This window comes from Callorhinchus milii, unplaced genomic scaffold (assembly GCF_018977255.1).
Source record: "Callorhinchus milii isolate IMCB2004 unplaced genomic scaffold, IMCB_Cmil_1.0 Scaffold12, whole genome shotgun sequence".
Classification (NCBI taxonomy): Eukaryota; Metazoa; Chordata; class Chondrichthyes; order Chimaeriformes; family Callorhinchidae; genus Callorhinchus; species Callorhinchus milii.
Genome location: NW_024704753.1, coordinates 329573 through 350134, shown reverse-complemented (window position 1 = coordinate 350134; position 20562 = coordinate 329573). Strand labels below are relative to the sequence as shown.

The following is a 20562-nucleotide window of genomic DNA, read 5'->3' as shown; positions in this document are numbered from 1 at the left end:
TGCTTCCTATACAACTCATCCAGTGCAAACTGCAATGTTTCACACAACTTGTGGCTCAGAATATGAACTAAATATTTCCACTCTGTATGATCTTAGGTTGAGAAAATCACAATTCTTTTCACAGTTGTTTAACCACATCCTTGGAAAACCCTGCAATGCTCCGGATACACATTGTGTCCATGGACCCTATGGACACTGAGAAATGGTGTTTGCACAAGCAAGTCAAATACTACACAGATCTTTTTATTCAATGTTTGATTCTCAAGACTAACAGGACAATGTACACTAGTCAGTGACACAAGCTTGATTTCCATTCACTTGGCCACTCCTAATACAATACGAGAAGGAAATATCAATTAACAACCTTTTGCTCACAATGTCTTTGGTTGGGTAGTTCACCATCTCCAAAACACAACAAAAAAGTTCTTCAATTTGTAATTTATTCCTCACAAATAGATTCTAAGATTTAAAAAATATTTCTAATTAATGTTTTTGAATTTATACCAGGAAAATGGACCAATCTGAACCCACTTTTTATGAACGAGAGATTTGTTTCCATCCTGTGCAATGTCAGTCTCTGGTGTAAGTTATCCACATAAAACAACTGGCAACAGGTGTTCAGTAACCAAGAAAGAGGTGTTTTCTGACCACTGACCAGCACCAGATGATGTCACAACCATTAGCTCACTACTCTTTAGCTGGATTTAGAACTGAAAACATTTAAAACTAAAAATGAATAAAACCAACGTAAAAAATATTCTTTCAAAGCTCAGATTTGAAAACCAACACTTATGCTTGGTCAGTGAAACTATTCTACTTCCAGTTAATCACATCAACCACTGAGAGAAGTGATGGCAATTCTCATCTCTTCAGCCTCTCCTCAGCCAAAGACCCCACCTCACAAAACCACTCAACACCAGCCGGAAATCTACAGAGGCCACCTGTGAGGCTGATCCCTTTCCACCCCAAATCACTCGATGATGGATTGGGGGAAGTCATGTCAGGAAGAAAATCGCAAGCAGATTTGTCAGAAAGGTCATAGACCTGAAACGTTAACCCATTTTCCTCTCTTTATGGATACTGCCTGACCTGCTGCGTGTTCCCAGCGGCTTCTGTTTTCACCACTGACAGCAACCGATTTCCTACCAGCAAGAAGCTCTCTTAACACAATGTTTGCAGAGGGCATTCTCTGCGTTAGTGGCGTAGCAGGAGTCCCTACCTCCAACTCCCATTATAAAGATTCCATTTTCATGCCCAATAAAACAATCTGAGTTATTATAATCCACTAGGAAGGGATATTAAAGCTGTACCTGTGTTTACACTACCAAACTTCTCCATCTCCTCCGAGGGAGAGGGGGGGGCAGTAAGCAGGGTCTCCCGTGGCTGCACTGGATCCAAAGTAACGTGTTTGGCAACGAAATGTCAGTTCCTGAATCAGACAGGTCTGCAGTACTCCAGGATGCTCTGCTGTGTGTCCAGCACAGCCCCGCTGGCCCAACGGCACGACTTGCAAAGACAGTCACTGAGTGTAGGGAATCCTCCCACTCAGCTCCTGTCAACCCTGCAAGCTGAAGCCCTAGTAGGTAGAGTGGTCCTAGCTGGACAAGCGGGAACTTCTCCACTTTTACCTGCAGTTAGCTTTTACTCTAGTTTATAACAGGTAAAATCTTGGCACAAATCTAAAATTTATAAGTTAAATACCCTGAAAGTTGGTTTCCATCTGAGCACCAAATTCTGCACACCATGCAAGGTTAAAACAAGAATTGGTATGGTAATGCTTTGCAACTGGCAGCAGCCGCTCCCAGTAGAGTAATTGGCATAAACTGAAGCCACATAGAGGCAAAGTGGTTGTTTAGCAGCAATTTCAGTGATGAGCCAAAGCTTTAAGTAACGATTTTAAAAATATTAATTCTGACCTTTTATTCAGCCCTAAACTTCACACTAATAATCTCAAAATAAGATGCAGCAAAAACTAAAATATGTGAAAGTTTCCTTCATTATGGGGTTACTAGACTATATCCACCGCCTCTGCGAGTTTCAGTGCTCGGGAACTGAAGGAACTGAAGCCTTTATTTAAGCTCAACTCTCACCCACCATCACCTGCACAATAAGTTATAAAGCACTCTAGGGCGTGTGTTACCACAAACTGAACTGAAACCTCACACACCTTGTGCTTTAGGATTTCTAAACGTTGTAAGTGACTTGATTTTTCAGAAATGCTTTTAGTGCTATTTTTGTTGGCGAAAGGCAAATATTTAAATAAGTTGTCCAATCCATTACAGCTTTTCAAAAATATACAATTTAAAAATCTTTCTCCTCCCCCAACAAACAGACTGGGTGTTTAACACTCTGGCCACACAATGTGTAAAGTGGGTGCTCTGCTCCACAGCCTCTTGCAGTCATTCCACTCAACTCAGGAAATGCCAACATCCTGCAGTTCACACCGAGTGGAAATACAAGGTACAGTCTTCATTCTCTATTGGGAAGCTTGGAGATGTGGCAGCCATTTTGGTCTTTGTCTTCTGCACGTAATAGTTTATTATCTTTCCATCCAGGTTGTATTGATGTGCAATGTTTTCGTAAGGTTTGGGATCCAAATCTAGGATAGAGACAGAAAATACAAAGCAGGCCCTGGATGTCTGGATTTCGTTGCTGGGCTCATGCCTGTGAATGAAAAAAATCATGTACCATATCAAATATACCTCCATTCAGCAATACATCACCCAGTCACTTAAAATTCACGCATTACACAATGAATGGTTCCACATTTGGGAAACTTACTTTCAATACAAAAAAGTAACTAATTCAATAACTTTACAATTGCTGTTCAGTTTCTCTTTCCCCACCCCCAGACCTTACCCTTCCTCCACAGGATAAGGGGAAAGGGCGATCATGATGGAACAGTCCTTTGCCGTCATAGCCACCCTGTATTGGTGAATCTGAAACAAAAGTTCAATTTTTGGGTAAAAGATAATAACACTTGCATTTGATATAGAGCTTTAATACATCTTTGAGACATCTCAAAGCGCTTCACAGAATATATTGTAAAAAGTAGTGAATGTATTTTGTGGGTGAAAAAAAGAAATGCAGATCCGCAATTAGATTCATTAACTTTATCACAATCCAGTGTCAAAGGCTGCTCCGGTTCATGGAGAAATCACAAGGTGGAATCTGAAGGAGCCTCAGCTCACTACATGCTGAAGTCAGATTAGCTAATGTCACTAGACTCCGCCCCAACCGCCCTACCATCGGTGGCCGGGCCTTCAGCCTCTCAGCCCCGAGGATCTGGAACTCTATCCCCCAGTGCCTTCGCCGCCTCCTCCCTTCCTCCTTCAAGGCCGGTCTCAAGACCTTTCTCTTTGACCGGGCCTTCAGCTCCCCTCTCGACTCTCTACCCCCTCCTCGCTCCCTCCCTTCCCTCCCCTCACCCTGACCATTTCCCCCCAATGCTCGGGTCCTGACCCAACTGTCCAGCGCCTTGGGATGTCATCCCGACGTGAAAGGCACTCTATAGATGGAATCTTGTTGTAGACAAGCAATCTGCTCCACTTCAGGCTTCACTGCTGGTCAGGACATTGTGAGGGACTTCACTTTCCCAACAATGTCAGGATCTTCAACATCGACCTATAACAGCTCATTTCATGGATGGGGTCCCAACAATGCAGAGCTCTCTCACCTTGGAATATCAGCTTAGACAACGCTCAAAGTCAAAGACTCAATTTAGGGTTGAATCCATAAGCTTTGACTCGGGGGCAACAGGACTAATAACCATCCAAGCTGATGTTAATAAAATAATGATAAACATGAATATTTCCATCACTATTCACCTTTCGAGCTGCGTACTCCACAGTCCCATCATCCTCAGAACGCAGATCTGACAGACTTTCATAGAAGTCTTCATCATAAGGGCCATCTAAATGTAATCGGATTCTGTGGATGGAGATGGAAATGATTAACCCATTATTCAAACACTAAATGTGTAATGTTAGGATTAGTTACTTTATTACTGAGCTCAGTTTAAGTTCTCTCCTAACACAAACGCAAAGTGTGGGAATGCTTTAAAGTTCACAGCATTAGGGTAAATCAATCAACTGCATTTTCATTGTGAAACGGAAACCAGTGACAGAAAATTTATGGAATAGTTGACTCACTTGATTAATGTAAATAATAAAAACTGTAAAGAAAACAGGGCTTTAACATTATTTACATGAATCAAATGAGTCACCTATTCAGTAGATTTTCTGTCACTGTTTTCCGGTTTACAATGAAAGTGCAGTTGCTTGCTCAGCTGGAACTTGCCAAGTCCTGTGGCTCAGTGGTTAGAGCACTCGCTTTGCAAGTGAGAGACCTGAGTTCAATTCCAGGCAGAGGGCGAAACCTCGGGCAAGTTTCCTTACTCCACACAGAGCCTAATAATAATCCCTCCAAAACCAAAAACAATAATAAATTGGTCATTTTCAATCTACAACTGTTTGTGGGACATTGCTGTGCGCAATTGGCTGCCGCGTTCGCCCACAAATATACAGTCAATTCACTTTACAGTGTACTCTGTGAAGCGCTTTGGGACGTCCTCCCGACGTGAAAAGCGCTATATCAAATGCAAGGATTATTATTATTATTAAGTTAGACTAAGCCTGGGCTCCGGACACAGTCTGAGCGTTGCCGCAGGTTGACCACCACGTTAAGCAGTGGGTTTGTTCTGCTTCACCTAAATAATGAGCTTTCAATCCTAGAGCCCCATCTTGTGGTGGGTAACGCACAGCAGAAACCAGACAGACCGGAATGGATGGGAAACAACGGGGGATTCATTGCTGTCAGAAGTTCAGATAAAGAGTTACAGAAACACGACACCAAGAACAGAAAAACAGGATTTTTTTTTTCCCCAACAAAAAACCCAGACAAGACACTCACATACACATACCGACAATACAATCACATCTGACCTGTCTTTTGGAGAAGTCTCCAGGTGCTGCTGCACTCTCTGGTACAGGGGATAAACTCCGTCAATATCCAGCATATCTAACATCTGCACCTGCAGGATCCGCCACAGAACACTGTCTCTTGGCAAATCGGAATTCTCCAGTGAGTGAATACCTGCAAAACAAGCGGGACCTTAAGTCTATAATACAATGGAGTGAGGAGAGAGGGATCACTCAGTATCTAAAGGACAGTTTTGGATCACAAGTATATTGTTCATATGATTACAGCTGAATGGTATTGTTTGGCTATCAGTGCAATTCTGGTTAATGTACCTGGGAAAAATGAAATGTAACAACAACAAAATTATATTTATAGAGCGCCTTTCACATCGGGAGGACGTAAATCAAACATCCCGGCTCAGTCAGCAAATAAGCGGTTTCAAAATTCAGCAATATTTCCTAATAATGAAAATATCTAACTGTTTATACAAAAACATTAAAATGTTACAAAACCTCATTTGAAATTTCATATCAAATTAGTGGTTGGCCTATAAAAGAATAATAGCTCAGAAGGTTTAGTGGACACTGGAGTCACACTCTGTGCTATTTCCAATGTACCAGCAAGATGCAGCACGCCTTGGGAGTGAATGGGCTGGAATAAGATATCGCAACACTAATCCTCGTGTTCAGCACACAGACAATTAACAGGAGCCATCTTCACATGGTGTGACCCTGGGGCTAAGACATCAGAATCCATGCTAACGGCCGTTGCAATTACTCCCAGAGATTGAATATTTCCTATTTAAACATGAGCCATACAAAACAATTCCCTTTGAAAATAAAAATACCACAAGCCGAAGGCAGTGAATCTGCTGCAATCAGCCATCACACACATGCACACGTCACTTGCCATTTCTCAGCGCTTCCCTGGGGACGTGACTCGCTTCACAGTAGCTCCTTTTCTCCGAGTCACGGTTCCGTTTCACGGCACCTGTCGGTGCCTTGGGATTGCTGAGCAAAGCCATGCTGATTACATGGATTAGTTCTTTGATCACAGTCCTTGTGCACTGTGGGCCACTAACCACACCATTGGCAGGGAAGAAATAGGCTTTCAGGTGGTTAGCAAGTTCATTCAAATCCATCAGGCAATCCTGGTCATCTTTGCAGCCAAATATTAACTCTCCGTTCTTCATTGGTTACACAGAGAAGTCAAACAAAAACAGAAGAACAAATCAGTCGGCAACCTCACTGGCATTACACAAGTTAATCTCTCAAATGTCCAACAACAGCATTTACCCAGCACCTTTCACATCAGGATGTTCAAAGGCGCTGGACAGTAAAGGTTTTGCACCCAAATGGGGAGTTAGAATCAAGAGAGATGGAGGGCAAAGGGGGTGGGAAGATGGAGTGCTAGAGGGTGGGGGCAAAAAGCCTGAAGGCCCGACCTCTGATGGTGGAATGGGGAGCCAGGAGAGGATGGGAGTGATCGGTTCACAGAGCTCAGTGTAGTAGAGGACACAAGCTTGTGGGGGAAAGAGTTGGGAAGTCCAGCAAGCAGGGAGTTAGCGTAGTCAAGCCTGGACATAATGAAAGCATGGATGAGGGTCTCAGCAGCCTAAGGAGAGACAGTGGCAGAGGTGGGCAATGTTGCGGAGGTGGGGAAGGCAGAATGGGTCATGGTACCGATGTGGGGGTTTAAAAGACAGTTGAAGAAAACACTGAGGTTCTGTACTGGCTCAGTGAGGGGGAAGAGTGCAGCCATGAACGGTGATGCTCTGAACGCCTGAGGTGAGGAGGTGCTGAGGGGGGCCAAGCAGGAGGGTGTTCAACTGGAGAAAATCAGTTCTCATCCAGGTCTTAATGCCGGACAGACACAGTCCAATGAAGAGTACATCATATTATTACCTTCACATGTATATTCTCAAATCAACAAAACCCCATTGTGTGTGTTGTTGTGTATTAATTTTGTACACAGAGGTTTGGTTTGAGGAGAGAGCACTGACAGCACCATTACCTTAAAGATCTTGAGGTTGTTCTGCGCCTCCTGTAACAGACTTTTCAAGGCAAAGTACATTCTTTGCTTGTTCCTGTAAAAGGTGAAACTATGTCAGGTGAAACCACTGGAGGCTAACATATAACTTCAATCTGATCAGAAAGTAGATTTAACAAGAGGCAACTTTTCTTTCCATGTTTTACATTTTAGTCTTTGTGATTGGAAAATAATTAGATCATTAAAAACATTGCACGTCAGAGTGTCACAGAAACTTACCCCGAGAATAGATCAAGGGGACAGTATTTGCTAATCCGTTTCCATTTTCCATTGGCCACCTAGTCAGAAAAAACAAGTCATGTTGCAAAAAATATTTTTTAAAAAATAGATGTAGAATAATTAAAAATACAAGTGATGTTTTAAAAGTAAAGCAACTTCCATTTTTATGACTGAGGAGAGACATTGTCAGCATCAGAACATCAAAACTGTAAACCATTAACAATGAAAGGTTTCTGAGTTAGATTTTGTAGGGGTAACAGAGTGGAATATTCTAACACACAAACCCCACCTCCCTCACCAGATCCAGTTTTACAGTAAAAAGAACAAATACAAGAAAGTGAGGAGAGAGATTACCTTGAGGTGCTGGTGCATACAATAGCGACACACTCTCTGCTTTATCTCCTTGGTAACATGGCTGGAGAAAGGAATAAATCCACATTTGGGCTGTAAAACAAGTGGAGTCCGTTCCATTAATTAAACCCACGTAAAAGTCCTCCCCACCTAGTGGGAAGTAAGATCATTACCCTGTTGGACTGTAAGGTCACACAGTAGGAATGTGTGGGAGTCCTGTAGCTCAGTGGTTAGAGCACACGCTTTGCAAGTGAGAGACCCGAGTTCAATTCCAGGCAGAGGGCGAAACCTTGGGCAAGTTTCCTTACTCCACACAGAGCCTAATAATAATCCCTCCAAAACAAAACAATAATAAATTGGTCATTTTCAATCTACGACACTTTGTGGGACATTGATGTGCGCAATTGGCTGCCGCGTTCGCCCACAAATATACAGTCAATTCACTTTACAGTATATTCTGTGAAGCGCCTTGGGACGTCCTCCCGACGTGAAAAGCACTATATGAAATGCAAGGATTATTATTATTATTATATTGTTTCACAACGTGTCACATGTGGCTGCTCTGGATGGATGGGTGTTTACAAAACTGCTTACACATCAGTGATGTTCTGGTGCTTCCTTCAAATGTAAGAAAATAACAAATATCCAACCCAAGTACAAGTAATCAGTACAAGATAGAAAGTTTCCAGCAAACTCTGGCTCAGCCTTGGTTGTTATCTATGCAAACTGAGCTCCTCATCTTGGTCAGGTCATCAGGACATAGTGTGCACTCGCCATGCTTCAGAGAAAAATCACTCAATGCCATAAAAAAAGATTGTGACAGTCATGTGCACACACGCACACACTTCAGTTACCCAATGCCCCAATCTCACACACACACACACACACACAGACTTCAGTCACCCAGTGTTCCATATACACACACACCCCCCTTCCAAGGCAGTTGATTACACCAATGGATAAGCAATTTGGGAGCAATGTGTCCACCCTGCCTCAGCCAAGCAACGTTTTAAAGCACTGTGGATCAGAGAAAAGGATGGGGTTAAAGAAAAACTTCTTACATAGGATTTCAAAACCTCTCAGGTTATTATGGAATGACTCCCACTTGATAATCATGATAAATACATGCAAAATGTCACAAATAACCAACATGATGAAATAATGTAACACATACGGGTGGGGCTGAACCAGACACACACCTTGATTTCTATGCAGAGTGGAGGCCGTCTCTCAATCCGTTGGCAGCTTTGGAACTTGGTTAGATCTGGGAGACACAAGGTGTAGCCACTAAACGTGTCCATCACCTTATTACAGCGTGACCCTGTGGAATAAAACACCTCCATCAGTTTCTAATTACCAGGCAAAACATTAACCAAACAAACAAGGCACCACTTTACATCTGTTAAGATTACAAAACACTAAACTGAACAGATGCCGAAGGATTTTGGGAACAGAAAGTCCACGACCATTCTGCCTCCCTCCCTCCCATACTCCTAATATTCTAACTAAAATTCTCAAGATTTGACCAATCAGCCTCAATAAAAGAAAGGAAAATTGTACTGGTTGATTGGGATGTTGTTCAGTTGCAGGGGAAGCTTTCCTGGGAGATGGGCTTCAATTCCCCAAGGGGTAAATTACCAATGTCAGGAGTCAGCACAGAAATCTGATTACTTAGGCCACAGACATCAGTCACAGCTCCTCGGATGCCTGCTGGGCTGTGACTCACTAAAAAAAACAAATGCAGATGCAAATGATTGAAAACTCTGACAAACAAAAATCTGCCATCTAAAACCAATGGGAAATGAGTCACAAAACTCCAAAGCACTGAAACTCATGACATGAATTCAAGGACACTACAACTGCCCCCTCTCTCTCTCTCCCCCAATCACCAGGATCCCTCAGTACATTTGGCAATTTGTGTTTGCGTAAATGAGGCTCCAATCAATGTCTATAGGACTCTGGAACTCCGGCAGAACTGCATTCTGTCTGATTCTAATGTTAGTCATGAAACCAATATCTTCATATTTAGTGCTTCCAAGGAATGAGGAAACACTAGTTTCACTGACTCAGACACAAATCTGAAATACAACCCGAGGGTAATGGAAGGCTTGACTCACGATTGAAGATTAATGAAGATCTATGATAGGGTTAAATGCCAATAGATATCCACTGGTCAGTGAGGCAGTAACAACTTGCAGATCACAAGACACAGCAAGACTTAAAAGGGAAGTTATAACAAAATGGCTTTACACTGAAAATGACTTTCCCCCCACCATTACATTGTTTATCAATGCTGAAATCACATTACCATCTATAATGACTGAAACAACAGCTTATTTTCAAATAAACTACTCAAAGCACAAACATGGCGAATCTGCATCAAAATACTTCCCCCTACCCCCAGCCCCCCATACTCCCCGCTACAGAGCAACAAACTAGCAGAGAATACACAAGGCCATTCAGCACAGCCACAGCATCCCAACCTCATTCTTTACTAGATTCCTTTCTAATGTAGATTATACATATATAGTTATGAAGTCCCAGTGGGATGGAGGTTATATTCCACTCTTGACGCTGACCACAACAGAAACAGTGATCTCATCAGCTGACTGACCCTCTGATTACAACAGTAAAAACTGTGGCACAGTAAGGTTTTGTGATGAACATCCATTTTGTCTAACAATGTCAATGAGTCACTAAATGTGTACAAACAATTGTTAGCCTGGTTCTGGCACAGGCAACTTATTGATGTTTATAAACACAGAGAATTCTAACTTGGGACATTTCAAACTAACATACAAGAGTAGCAGCAAATGAGCAATTGACAGCCGCCTGTGCCACACAAACCTTCTGGATATTTCACTACCCTACCGGGACAGGAACTGCATAATGCTGTGTGGTGCTCAATGGGTTGATGCGTAAAACACAGGACATTTCATCACTTAATTGCCTGCTTTTCAACAGAACACATAATGGAGTAAAAGGTTCAGCAATTTCACTTCAGGCCAAATCAAGGCACAGCGCCATTTGGAATGTGTGCCAACATTTCCTTAGACACAGAAATCATGGCAATGTGAAGTGATTGCCCTTTTCAGACTGTATAATGCTGTATTTAAGCTTGTAATTACATAGGCAAATTGAACTAACAGATAACTGCTGCTATACGCAGTCTATCTAACATATACATTCCAGGTGTTGAAGAACAGCAACCATTTATTAACAAACAGAGAAGCAGTAATTAACACCGTTAATCCTAGGTTCTCACATGGAAAGCCCAGAGCACCACCCGTTCAATCATATGTAACATAGTCCCAACAGCCAGCACTACTGATGTGAACACACTGGTCTTAGTAGCTTCAAGCAACTTATACTATACCATTTAATCTTGATTCAAATGACTGGAACTCAGCTCTGTGCACATTGTGCACATCAGGGGTTTGTACTGAAAGGGTAAAGCTTACAGCAGCTCAGAGAAAACAATGGGTATTTATTATTTGGTAGAAAACAAATCCCTTTTAAATCAGCTGCATTTCAAATATTCTTGTTTGACTGGCTCTACTTGTCACCTGATATAAATCAGCTTTACTTATTGCTGCTACATTAGCAGAATTAAGAGGATAGCCCTGGGCTCAGCCCAGGGCGAAGTGTAATGTCCCCACCCACGACCTCATTCAGAGATTCTCAGTGGAGTGAGGGATGCCATGATCCCTCTCCTACGGAGCTATTTTTACCAAATTATCCTGGTCTAAACCCATCTCTTCAGCCAACCATTTGCTCAATATTTTTACATTTCTTATTTTCCTGCATGGTATCTAGTACTACCTACTCAAGCTCTGACTGTCCTTGACTTAAGTGTTACATTCTCTACAAACATACAGCAATGAGACTTTAGGCACTGTATAAAATGTAAAGGATTATATTATATAAATGCACACTATTATTGCTCTAATAAACAATGAGTTGCCCTAAAAGAATAGGATGGGATAAAGGAGTGGTTTACAATAGGTCTCTAAATAATGTCATCAGCGACAGAGTGAGGTGGATATGCTCCACGCTGATCTCCTTGGTTAACGTTACGAGGACCTCCACTCCAGTCCTCACCAAGCAGAACAGAAGGCAGATTTGCAATGATCTGCATGAGCGAGTGCCAGTGTGTATACAAGGCCAGGTGTGCAATTCATAACAGGAAATGCAGCTTCACACCAACTCCACCTGCACCAGAGGCAAACCACAAACAATGCAATGTGAAACCTTGAACCCAATTCACATTCGGGGAATTATAAAGGGAACATGTTACAAAAATGCATGGGCAAAGATTTCAGAAGTAATGAAATTGGGTGAGATTTGCCAGTCAGATGTGAATCATTTCTCAGGTGCTCAGAATGCATCTCCAAGGATACCATTCACTCTTTGGGTGTGTCTCACATCTAATGGTTTGAGTTTTACATTGGGGGTATTCTGGGGGAAAATATCTTACCTGGTCTTTCTGGTTTGATCTTCAAAGCCAGTTGGCAAACAAAGTCCAGAGGCAGCTGAATAACCTCCTAAGAGAAGTGTGTGGGGTTGAGGGGTGGGGGGGAGGAGAGTTAATAGTGCTGGAGTAGCTGACACCATGTTTAGCCAAGTGTCAGAGTTAAAATCACAATGCAATAACATGAAGTACAAAATTATACTAAAAATACTCAACCCTCTCCCCGCCAAGAGAAGAGCAGTTCCACAAGTATACGTTCAACTTATCTCCAACACCAGTTCAGGTTTCCAGTTACATGGAAGAAACAATCCCCGAGGAGTTGAAACTCTACAATTGGCAGTTAAAGTAAAAGAGCAGATCTAGAAAGCTGTGCTTACGTTTCCGTGCCCAGCCCACCCTAGAGTATTATCAGCCAGGAAAATAAAATTCAGGGAGCTGATTTTCCAATTGCTAGTCTAACCTCAAGGTCCAAGGTTTCCAGAATCTGTGTCTCTGGGAACAATATACACATTAAACCACTAACTCCCTCTATTGTAATTGCAGAGTTCGCTTGGCTTCTGTTTAGAGGGGCTAGAGGCACGTTGCAGGCCCCATGCTGGGACACAGTCTAGCACCACTGTCTGCTAGAGTATTCAATGGGAAGCTTTAGCAACTCAAAACATTGAGTTTCAGAAACCTTGGGTTGAGGACAAGTCAAGAAGAAATGAAAGCAAGGTAATAGTTACAGCAAAAGGGGAAATGCAACAGAAACCAGGGAGCTCTCAGATTCAGCAAGACCCAAACACTGAACATGGGCAGAGCGTGAGCAGTTTTAGTGGATTATCATCCAATTTCATTCCAGTATCTTCCCTCTGAATACCATGGTTAGAGACCTTGGGAACAGTGACATTTTATAACTGGAATGATCATGCACTGAATACTAATATTTATCAACATTCTGCATGTTTGTATTGTAAAAGAATGCAGATAAAGACTCTATCTTTGTCCAGATGCCTGGGGGTGTTCCAAAACCTAATCTCAAAACACAACTGCCAGTGAGCACAGTAACAGATGAGAAGGGTTCTTACCCCGGGTTGCACAAAGTTCTCTCCCAATAAAGGCTTCATCACATGTTTACTGAAGTCCACAATGTTATTCAGACGCCGAGGAACTTCTTCCAATGCCTAAAATATGAAATCTTTTAACAACACTGAACCATCCATCAACCAGTCTAGCACTGGTCTTTACAATTAGTACACTCTTACTGTCATCCATACTTAAGGTTGGTTGCCACACAAATACACACACTTTCACCGAGCACTTTTGAGGATGTTAATTATTTTCTTTCTATATTTTCCTATTTTAAGTAATAGTAATACAAATAGTAATACATTTCCCATGTGCATAAAATATATAAATCTTTTATTTAATGGCAGCAATGAACTTTACCTCATAGCAAAACAATCCTTGGCATCACAGAACCTTCCCCATAGACATGCCCTGCCCTGCACGCCACTGAAACAGGCACAAGTTCAAATATATGTGCACAAGTCTATAGGATTATAGCAGTGACAAGCTGTAATGGAGCTTCAGAGAGAAGCTGGAGACCAGTGATGGCCCTGATAGTCCCAATAGTGAGTTCCCCTAAAGAGCAACCTTGTATGTGATAACTCTTACTAACTAACTTACTAACTCTAACAACTCTAACAACTGCCTTATAGTCCTTATTTCTGATTTTGAGGTAAAACCTAGTCTAGAATTGAGACAACTGGACTGTAATACATTAACTAAACCCCACAGTGTGCCTGAAGATTGTTTCTGGAGATTTTAAAATCTTGAAGCTGTCTATGAAGCGCCCAGTTTAATACTTAAATTACTTCATGGTATAGGCTGGTATTGCTACACCAACAGTGCTTTGACAATTATACCTTGTTTGGTTGTGCAAGTTCAGCAGGGAACTTCAGGAACCGCAGGACCTGGCAATGCTGTAAAACAGGGGAGAGCACACATGAGCACAACATAGGAACTTCATTCAAACAAACTCACGTGATTTCTTCCAACTAACATTTGGGGGGAAAAGGGTTGTTTGCAAAGTTCCACACAACTTTAATACATAGGGCAAAAGGTAAAACGTCCCCAACTGATGTCACAGCTCTGTTGTTGCTGCTGTTCCTCTTGGTCCAGAAATCACACACAAGCCCGCGTGAGGCTCTCGAGCCAAGGCTGACGTGTTTAGTTTAGTAAGCATAAAAATACTAAAATTAAAACAACTACAAAATTCCTATTTAAAATAATATCTGCTCCAAAAGTATAAATGCCACTGAAAATGTGTGAAAGTCTTGATTTAATAATAAATAATTAATAAATAACAATAATCCTTCCATTAGATAGAGATGCTTATCATGTCATTGAGACGTCTCAATAAGGGCAAAGGCGAGTAATTGGAGTTGAGGTGCAGATCAGCCATGATCTTATAGAATGGTGGAACAGGCTCAAGGGGCTGAATGGCCTACTCCTGTTCCTATGTCTCAAAGTGTTTCACGAAATGACATAGCATGTGGAGAAAATTATAGATGTTACTCTATCTGCAGGTAGGTCTGGTTTCAAATCTACAATGTTACAGTCATAAATGTTTCCTCCAGCACTGGGAGACTGATGTATGGCTTCACAGATAACAGGCACATAAAAGAAAGTTAGTAAAAAAAATTATGTGAACCATAAGAACAGAGATCATCACAAGAGATAAAGGGGTGGAGTTAAAAGTTTTCATGTAACGGAGTCATCCATTCGAACAATGCTTTGCCTCAAATGGCTGAGAATGTTTAAAGGAAATTGGATAAACATTTGAAAATCATAAAGTTCTCTGTCACTTGAATAAGTCATTCAGCCTATCAACATGTATGGTTTTTTCCTCATCCCCCACCTCAGCTAATTCCAACCTTCTCCTCACTCCCTGCATCCTTTAATAATCCTCCTCTTTAAGCACCAATTATAATTTAGAATAAATATTCCAATTTCATCAACACCAGCGATAAAAAGTGAGAGGTGAATGCACTCCTTGATTTACATCACATAGCACCTCCAGTCCTCAACAAGAAGAACAGAGGCAGTCGGGAGTTCCAATTCAAGCCCGGCTGCTGGAGTCAGGCTATCAAGAGCAGTTGGTTTCAATCTTTCTCACTGCAACCCAAACACAGCATGGTTTGTTTAGCTTCTACGGATTTTTCTATTTAATTTTTTTTAACACGTTGCAAACAAAAATGCCAAATATTATTTTCCTCAGCACAATAGCAAGCCGTGCCGCAGCATGAACACATGGCCACTTGTGAGAAGCGGCTGCACTGTGCCTGAGGACACACACATACAGCGAGGATGACAGGCACAATGTTTTCCCCTCCAGGAATTCTCACCCCACTTTCAAATTAAGGAGAGGTTTTCTTAGAAAATGGAAGAAAACTTGTTGCTCCCAGCATTACTCAAACTGGCTCACAACCCCAGAAACCACAGTACAAAATGTGTGGGGGGCAAAGCTCTGTGTCTCATTGTAGGTTCCCATCCAGCATTGTAACTGTTCTTTGGGACACCCTCCTGATGTGAGAGGAGTTGTATGAATATAAATCGTATTGTATAACAAATTCAGTATCAATTCTGGCTGATCAGAAATAAAAAATAAAAACAGAACTTTACTCAACCAGTTCAGTAACATTACAGCAGGTTTCGGTGTTACACCCAGTATCAGCAACAAGCAGAAAATAAATGAGTTGAGTAAGGTGAGGGAGAAACAACCACGAGTCAAAAATGAATAGATTTAAGAGAGCTGAAGTGAGTTAGAGGCACATCAGCAGCTCAGACGTAAGCACCAGCAACTCCTTCAATTGGAAATTACAGTGAAAAAAAATTAAGGGAAATTGGAAAGAGAAGGAAATTGTTTTTCATTGAACAATAGTTGAGGGCACTTTTTTTCATTTACAGGAGATGGAAGAGTGAATTCATGATTTTCATCCTCCCTTTTAAATCCCTCCACAAACTTGCCCCACCCGATCTTTACAACATTCTAAACCCTACCAACCTGCTCGCTCCCACCGCCCTCACTTTTAAAATCACTCCACAATCTTGCCCCACCTGACCTCAACAATCTTCTAAAACCCTACCAACCTGCCTGCTCCCTGCACTCAGTGGGCACTGGCCTGCTACATAATAATAATAAATAATAATCCTTGCATTTGATATAGCGCTTTTCACGTCGGGAGGACGTCCCAAAGCGCTTCACAGAACACACTGTAAAGTGAATTAACTGTATATTTGTGGGCGAACGCGGCAGCCAATTGCGCACAGCAATGTCCCACAAACAGTCGTAGATTGAAAATGACCAATTTGTTATTGTTTTTGGAGAGATTATTATTAGACGTATGGAGTAAGGAAACTTGCCCAAGGTTTCGTCCTCTGCCTAGAATTGAATTCAGGTCTCTCGCTTGCAAAGCGAGTGCTCTAACCACTGAGCTACAGGACTTCACATAGCCCCCACCTTGCTCGCCCAACCATCAATATTGAGACTTTCAGCCTTTCTGCCCCACTCTCTGGAACTCCATCCCGGAGTACCTTTGCTTCATGCATTCCTTCACCTCCTTCAAAGCTCATCTCAAAACCTTTCTCTTTGACAACACCTTTAGTCATCTTCCTCCACCACCCCCTACCACCACCCCTCCCGAATACAATCTCCATCTCAGGTCCACACCCTTGAATATCTAGCATCTCGGGACATGAAAGGCACTATGCTATTTGTTGTTGTAAGTATCACAATGAATAAGATACTAGGTAAATAATTTTTATAATGCTTTTTCACAAAATCATACAGATCAGACGTACAGCCATGAGGTGAATGACCAGTTGAAATTGTGCAAGACATCAAGAGAAATTTCTTCCTCTTTTCACAGGATCATTGACATCCACATGATGGTAAAATGCAGAAACCACACCAGTGGGACAGATATGCCAGGATCCAGCATCACATATCACAAATCTTCCATTTGTTACTGCACTTATCACATCAAGACCTCTGAAAACATTTACCTACTGTCAAGTGCGGTGAATACACATTTATATAAAAAAAAGTTCAACAGCCAATTTCCACACAGTAAGATCTGACAAACAGACAATTTACTGAATGATCAAATTATCCTGAACCAGAACACTGAGAGATAAACTCACAATAATGCACGGAGTCTTTAACCTGAACAGGTAACTGGGACCGCGGGTTAACATTTCAACTAAAGAATGTTCACTTCCAATAATACAGAGTGTCGGCCTCGACTGCAACTTAAAGACTTGCAATTCAAAGTCACTAATATGGTGGTGTTCACACGGGGTTATTCTTGACACCAGCACTCGGTTTAGTATAGTACACCGGTGGTTAACTCAATCACATTGGGCGCCTTCAATAATAATCCCTAAGGCGCGGGGTTCCCATTGCCCTCAATTGGGAAAACTGTGAGGAATGGGCACAGACTGAGAATCGGGGGCGGGAGAGCGGGAGGGAGGGCTTCACTTGTCAGAGGGCCACAGGGAGCTCCGAGGGGATCGGGGCCACGCGTTACAGCCCGGGACAGCCGAGCAGCACCGAGATACAGCCAGAGGAACACCCGGGGCCAGGCGGCCCGGCCCGGCCCAGGCCCCTCCCGCCCCCGGCACCGGCACCGGCACCGGCCGCTGACCTGAACGTGCGACACCACAAGGCTGCGGTTTCCTTCCCCGTGATACTTCCACTCGTCCTCCTCCGGCTCCTTTCCTTCCATCCCTGCCGCGGCCTCCAGCCCACTCCCGGGGCCTCTCACTGCTCCCGGGGCCCCTCTCTCTCTCTCTCTCTCTGTCTGTCTTGCCCGGTCCCGGCCTTTCCTCCCTCCCGCCTGATGCCGGCGTTCGTCTCGCGCTCACTCCCCGCCGCTCGTGAGACACGCGGTACAACCGAACTCTACTGCCCCGGGCATCAGAGCCCGCCCCCTTGCCCTCCGCTGATTGGTCACCGCCAGCGGAACGCGACGTCCTTGGGCGAGAACCCGGCGACCAGTTGCGCTGCGATTGGTCAGAACCGCCATCGCTCGCAGCAAGTTAGGTTGCGCGACCGGAGGCGGAAATAGCGCCGAGGACCGGAAGTTATGCCACAATGAGGGGGAATGGTCTGAGACAGTGCTGTGGAACATGGCGGCTTCCCTCACACTGAGCACAACAATACCCGCTTCATCTTTACACAGCCCACCATTATAACATCACACCCACTGTGGGGGAACTGTCCTCATAAACACCTCAAACATTTCAAGATTGTTCTGAAGAAATTTCAATAAGAAAAAAAAGTCAAAAATCCAATAGTTTCCTTTAATTTCACTGTCGTAAGGTGTTTTTTTAAAAAAAAACAGTTATTTTGCCTGTTCCGTTTTTGATTTTGACTCGAAATGATCGTTACTAACTAAAGGCCGCTCCAGTACTGTAGTGTTCAACAGTCTCTCCTCATTGTACCATGTGCCTTCCATCAACCCGTCCCCGGCTCCCATTGGGTCATCCATCTGTCAATCAACTCGCCCCGCGCTCCCATTGGACTTCGTCTCTGAACCAGATTGTAGGTACCCGCCCCTCCATCCCCACACTAATAACGTTACTCTCATCTTTTGTTAATAGGAGCACAGATTTGTATAATATTAGAAGAATTATAACAATATCCGTCTGTAACAATACACAAATGTGTACAAAACATACCAAGGACTACCTGGACCGGTGGATTATGTGGATTATAACAATAGGCAATTTGACATGCAAACCGGTGTGTACCAGAATAACCCATGTATAAAGAGAATAATTGTCTTATACTCACCAGGAATTAAAGTAAGTTATTTCCCTTTGGTTACTAAAAAGCTGTCATATTTTCTTTAAAAGGAGGTAGAACCATAAAAATGTGCAGCACAGAAGGAGTCCATTCCAACCAAAGGTTTTCAGAGAGCTGTCCTTTCAACATATTCTGCTGCCTTTCCCCCCTTTATATTTCTCCTTTTCGTGGTGATATTAAAAAGAAGATACATCTCCCAGTCTCTTTCAGATTTATTCACTTCATAGATGTTTGTGAGAGATCTCGATGCATGAATTGGCTGGTGTGTTTGCCTACACATACACAATCACTACTTAACAGTAATTAACGGTGAAGCACTTTGGAAAGTTTTAACATTTTAGGTACTTACATCATAATCATTAAATGCAATGATTAATGTTGCAGAACAGTATCTGAATATCTCACGGGCATCAATGAGGACAAGGTAGACATAATTAATTTGTCTAATTGGACAGTTCCAATTTCTGTTCCCACAAATTTGCAGTGTAAACACATTGCTGGTTTTCATACTTCCATTCTGGTGTGCTATGACCTTAAGAGAGGCAATGCAGGCACAGGTTGCTTGTTCGGGTGGGTTTCGCTTATTCCATAGTGAGATTATCTGACACACTCAGATAGTTTGACCTTTTTCTTACCATTCTTGGCAGTTCAATTTCTCTCCACAAACATGTTTCCAGCTTTGTTTTAGATTGCTTCTTCTAGGTCTGTCTGCACTGCCAGTGCTTTCTAGAGGCATCTGCTTCCTGTGTAACTTCCTCTTTCTCCATTTTATTTTGATATTTAATTAAAACCACAAGGTGGACGTAGGATCAAATAGAGACCATTCATTCTGTTTATGCCAGATTTTTAATCCCATTCCCCCACCTTTAATATCCTTCCCAAGTGTCCATCTATCACACTTTTAAACATCCCAACTGATTCGGCCTCTTTATAACCTCCCGGACAAAGAACACAACATTCATACGACCCTCTTGAAGAGGTGCCAAGAATGTAGAGAAAATACAAATGCATCAATTTTTAGAACCTTGTCTATGCCATCAAATGCCTCCCACCCAAATAAAAGCAAAAAAAATAAGAAAATGTTTAAACTCTGGCTGTCTATTGACAAATGATTAGGCAGAACTGAACATTTAATTCCTGCCGAAACAACTTCAGGCAGAGATTGTGATTTTAATCTGCAATCGTGTGTGGCTAAGTGGGAAGGTCTTGTTTACTCTGGCAGCTCTGCACTGGGTGGTGGCAATGATAACAATCATTCATTATCTTCCTTTTGTGCTGAAAAATGTCAACTGTATGCAATTGGCAGGCACTACCTTCAGCAATGGAAAGAATTTCCTGGGCGCTCACGATGGAAGGATACACAAATCATAGACCAGGAATGAAAGAACCAATCTCCTGATTTGTGTCCTAATTGCCATCCAAACGAAAGAAATATCTGAGATCTCTCAGGCTCTGTCGCTGTGCAAGACTCAGTTGATTTATATATCAAGGCAGGTGTCCGATCAGATCAGAGCTACAAAGAGCTGTACAAACAGAGCCCTAGTTCAAGGGTTGTAGGTTCAACACCTACAAACCACTGCCATTGGTCCAATGCCTTAGCCAAAGTTTATAGCTCAGCTCTGTGTGTTCACCACATTTATGCCCAATAACAAATTTGCAATATATTTTGTAGACCAGAAAATGAAAGGAGGCTGTAAAG

The 20562-nt window shown here is 42.5% G+C and overlaps 1 protein-coding gene across 1 annotated transcript; it reads right to left on the bottom strand.

The window, feature by feature from the left end:
- Window positions 1-567: 567 nt before the first annotated feature.
- ippk (inositol 1,3,4,5,6-pentakisphosphate 2-kinase) lies at window positions 568-17982 on the bottom strand. The gene is made up of 13 exons (XM_007908885.2): window positions 17701-17982; window positions 13918-13974; window positions 13078-13173; window positions 12017-12083; window positions 8739-8860; window positions 7543-7632; window positions 7189-7247; window positions 6934-7006; window positions 5830-6106; window positions 4944-5094; window positions 3828-3930; window positions 2860-2939; window positions 568-2664 (listed from the first exon to the last, which is right to left on the bottom strand). The coding sequence occupies exons 1-13, from the start codon at window positions 17779-17781 to the stop codon at window positions 2439-2441; spliced, it is 1482 nt and encodes a 493-aa protein (XP_007907076.1). The 5' UTR covers window positions 17782-17982; the 3' UTR covers window positions 568-2438.
- Between the last annotated feature and the right edge of the window lie 2580 nt (window positions 17983-20562).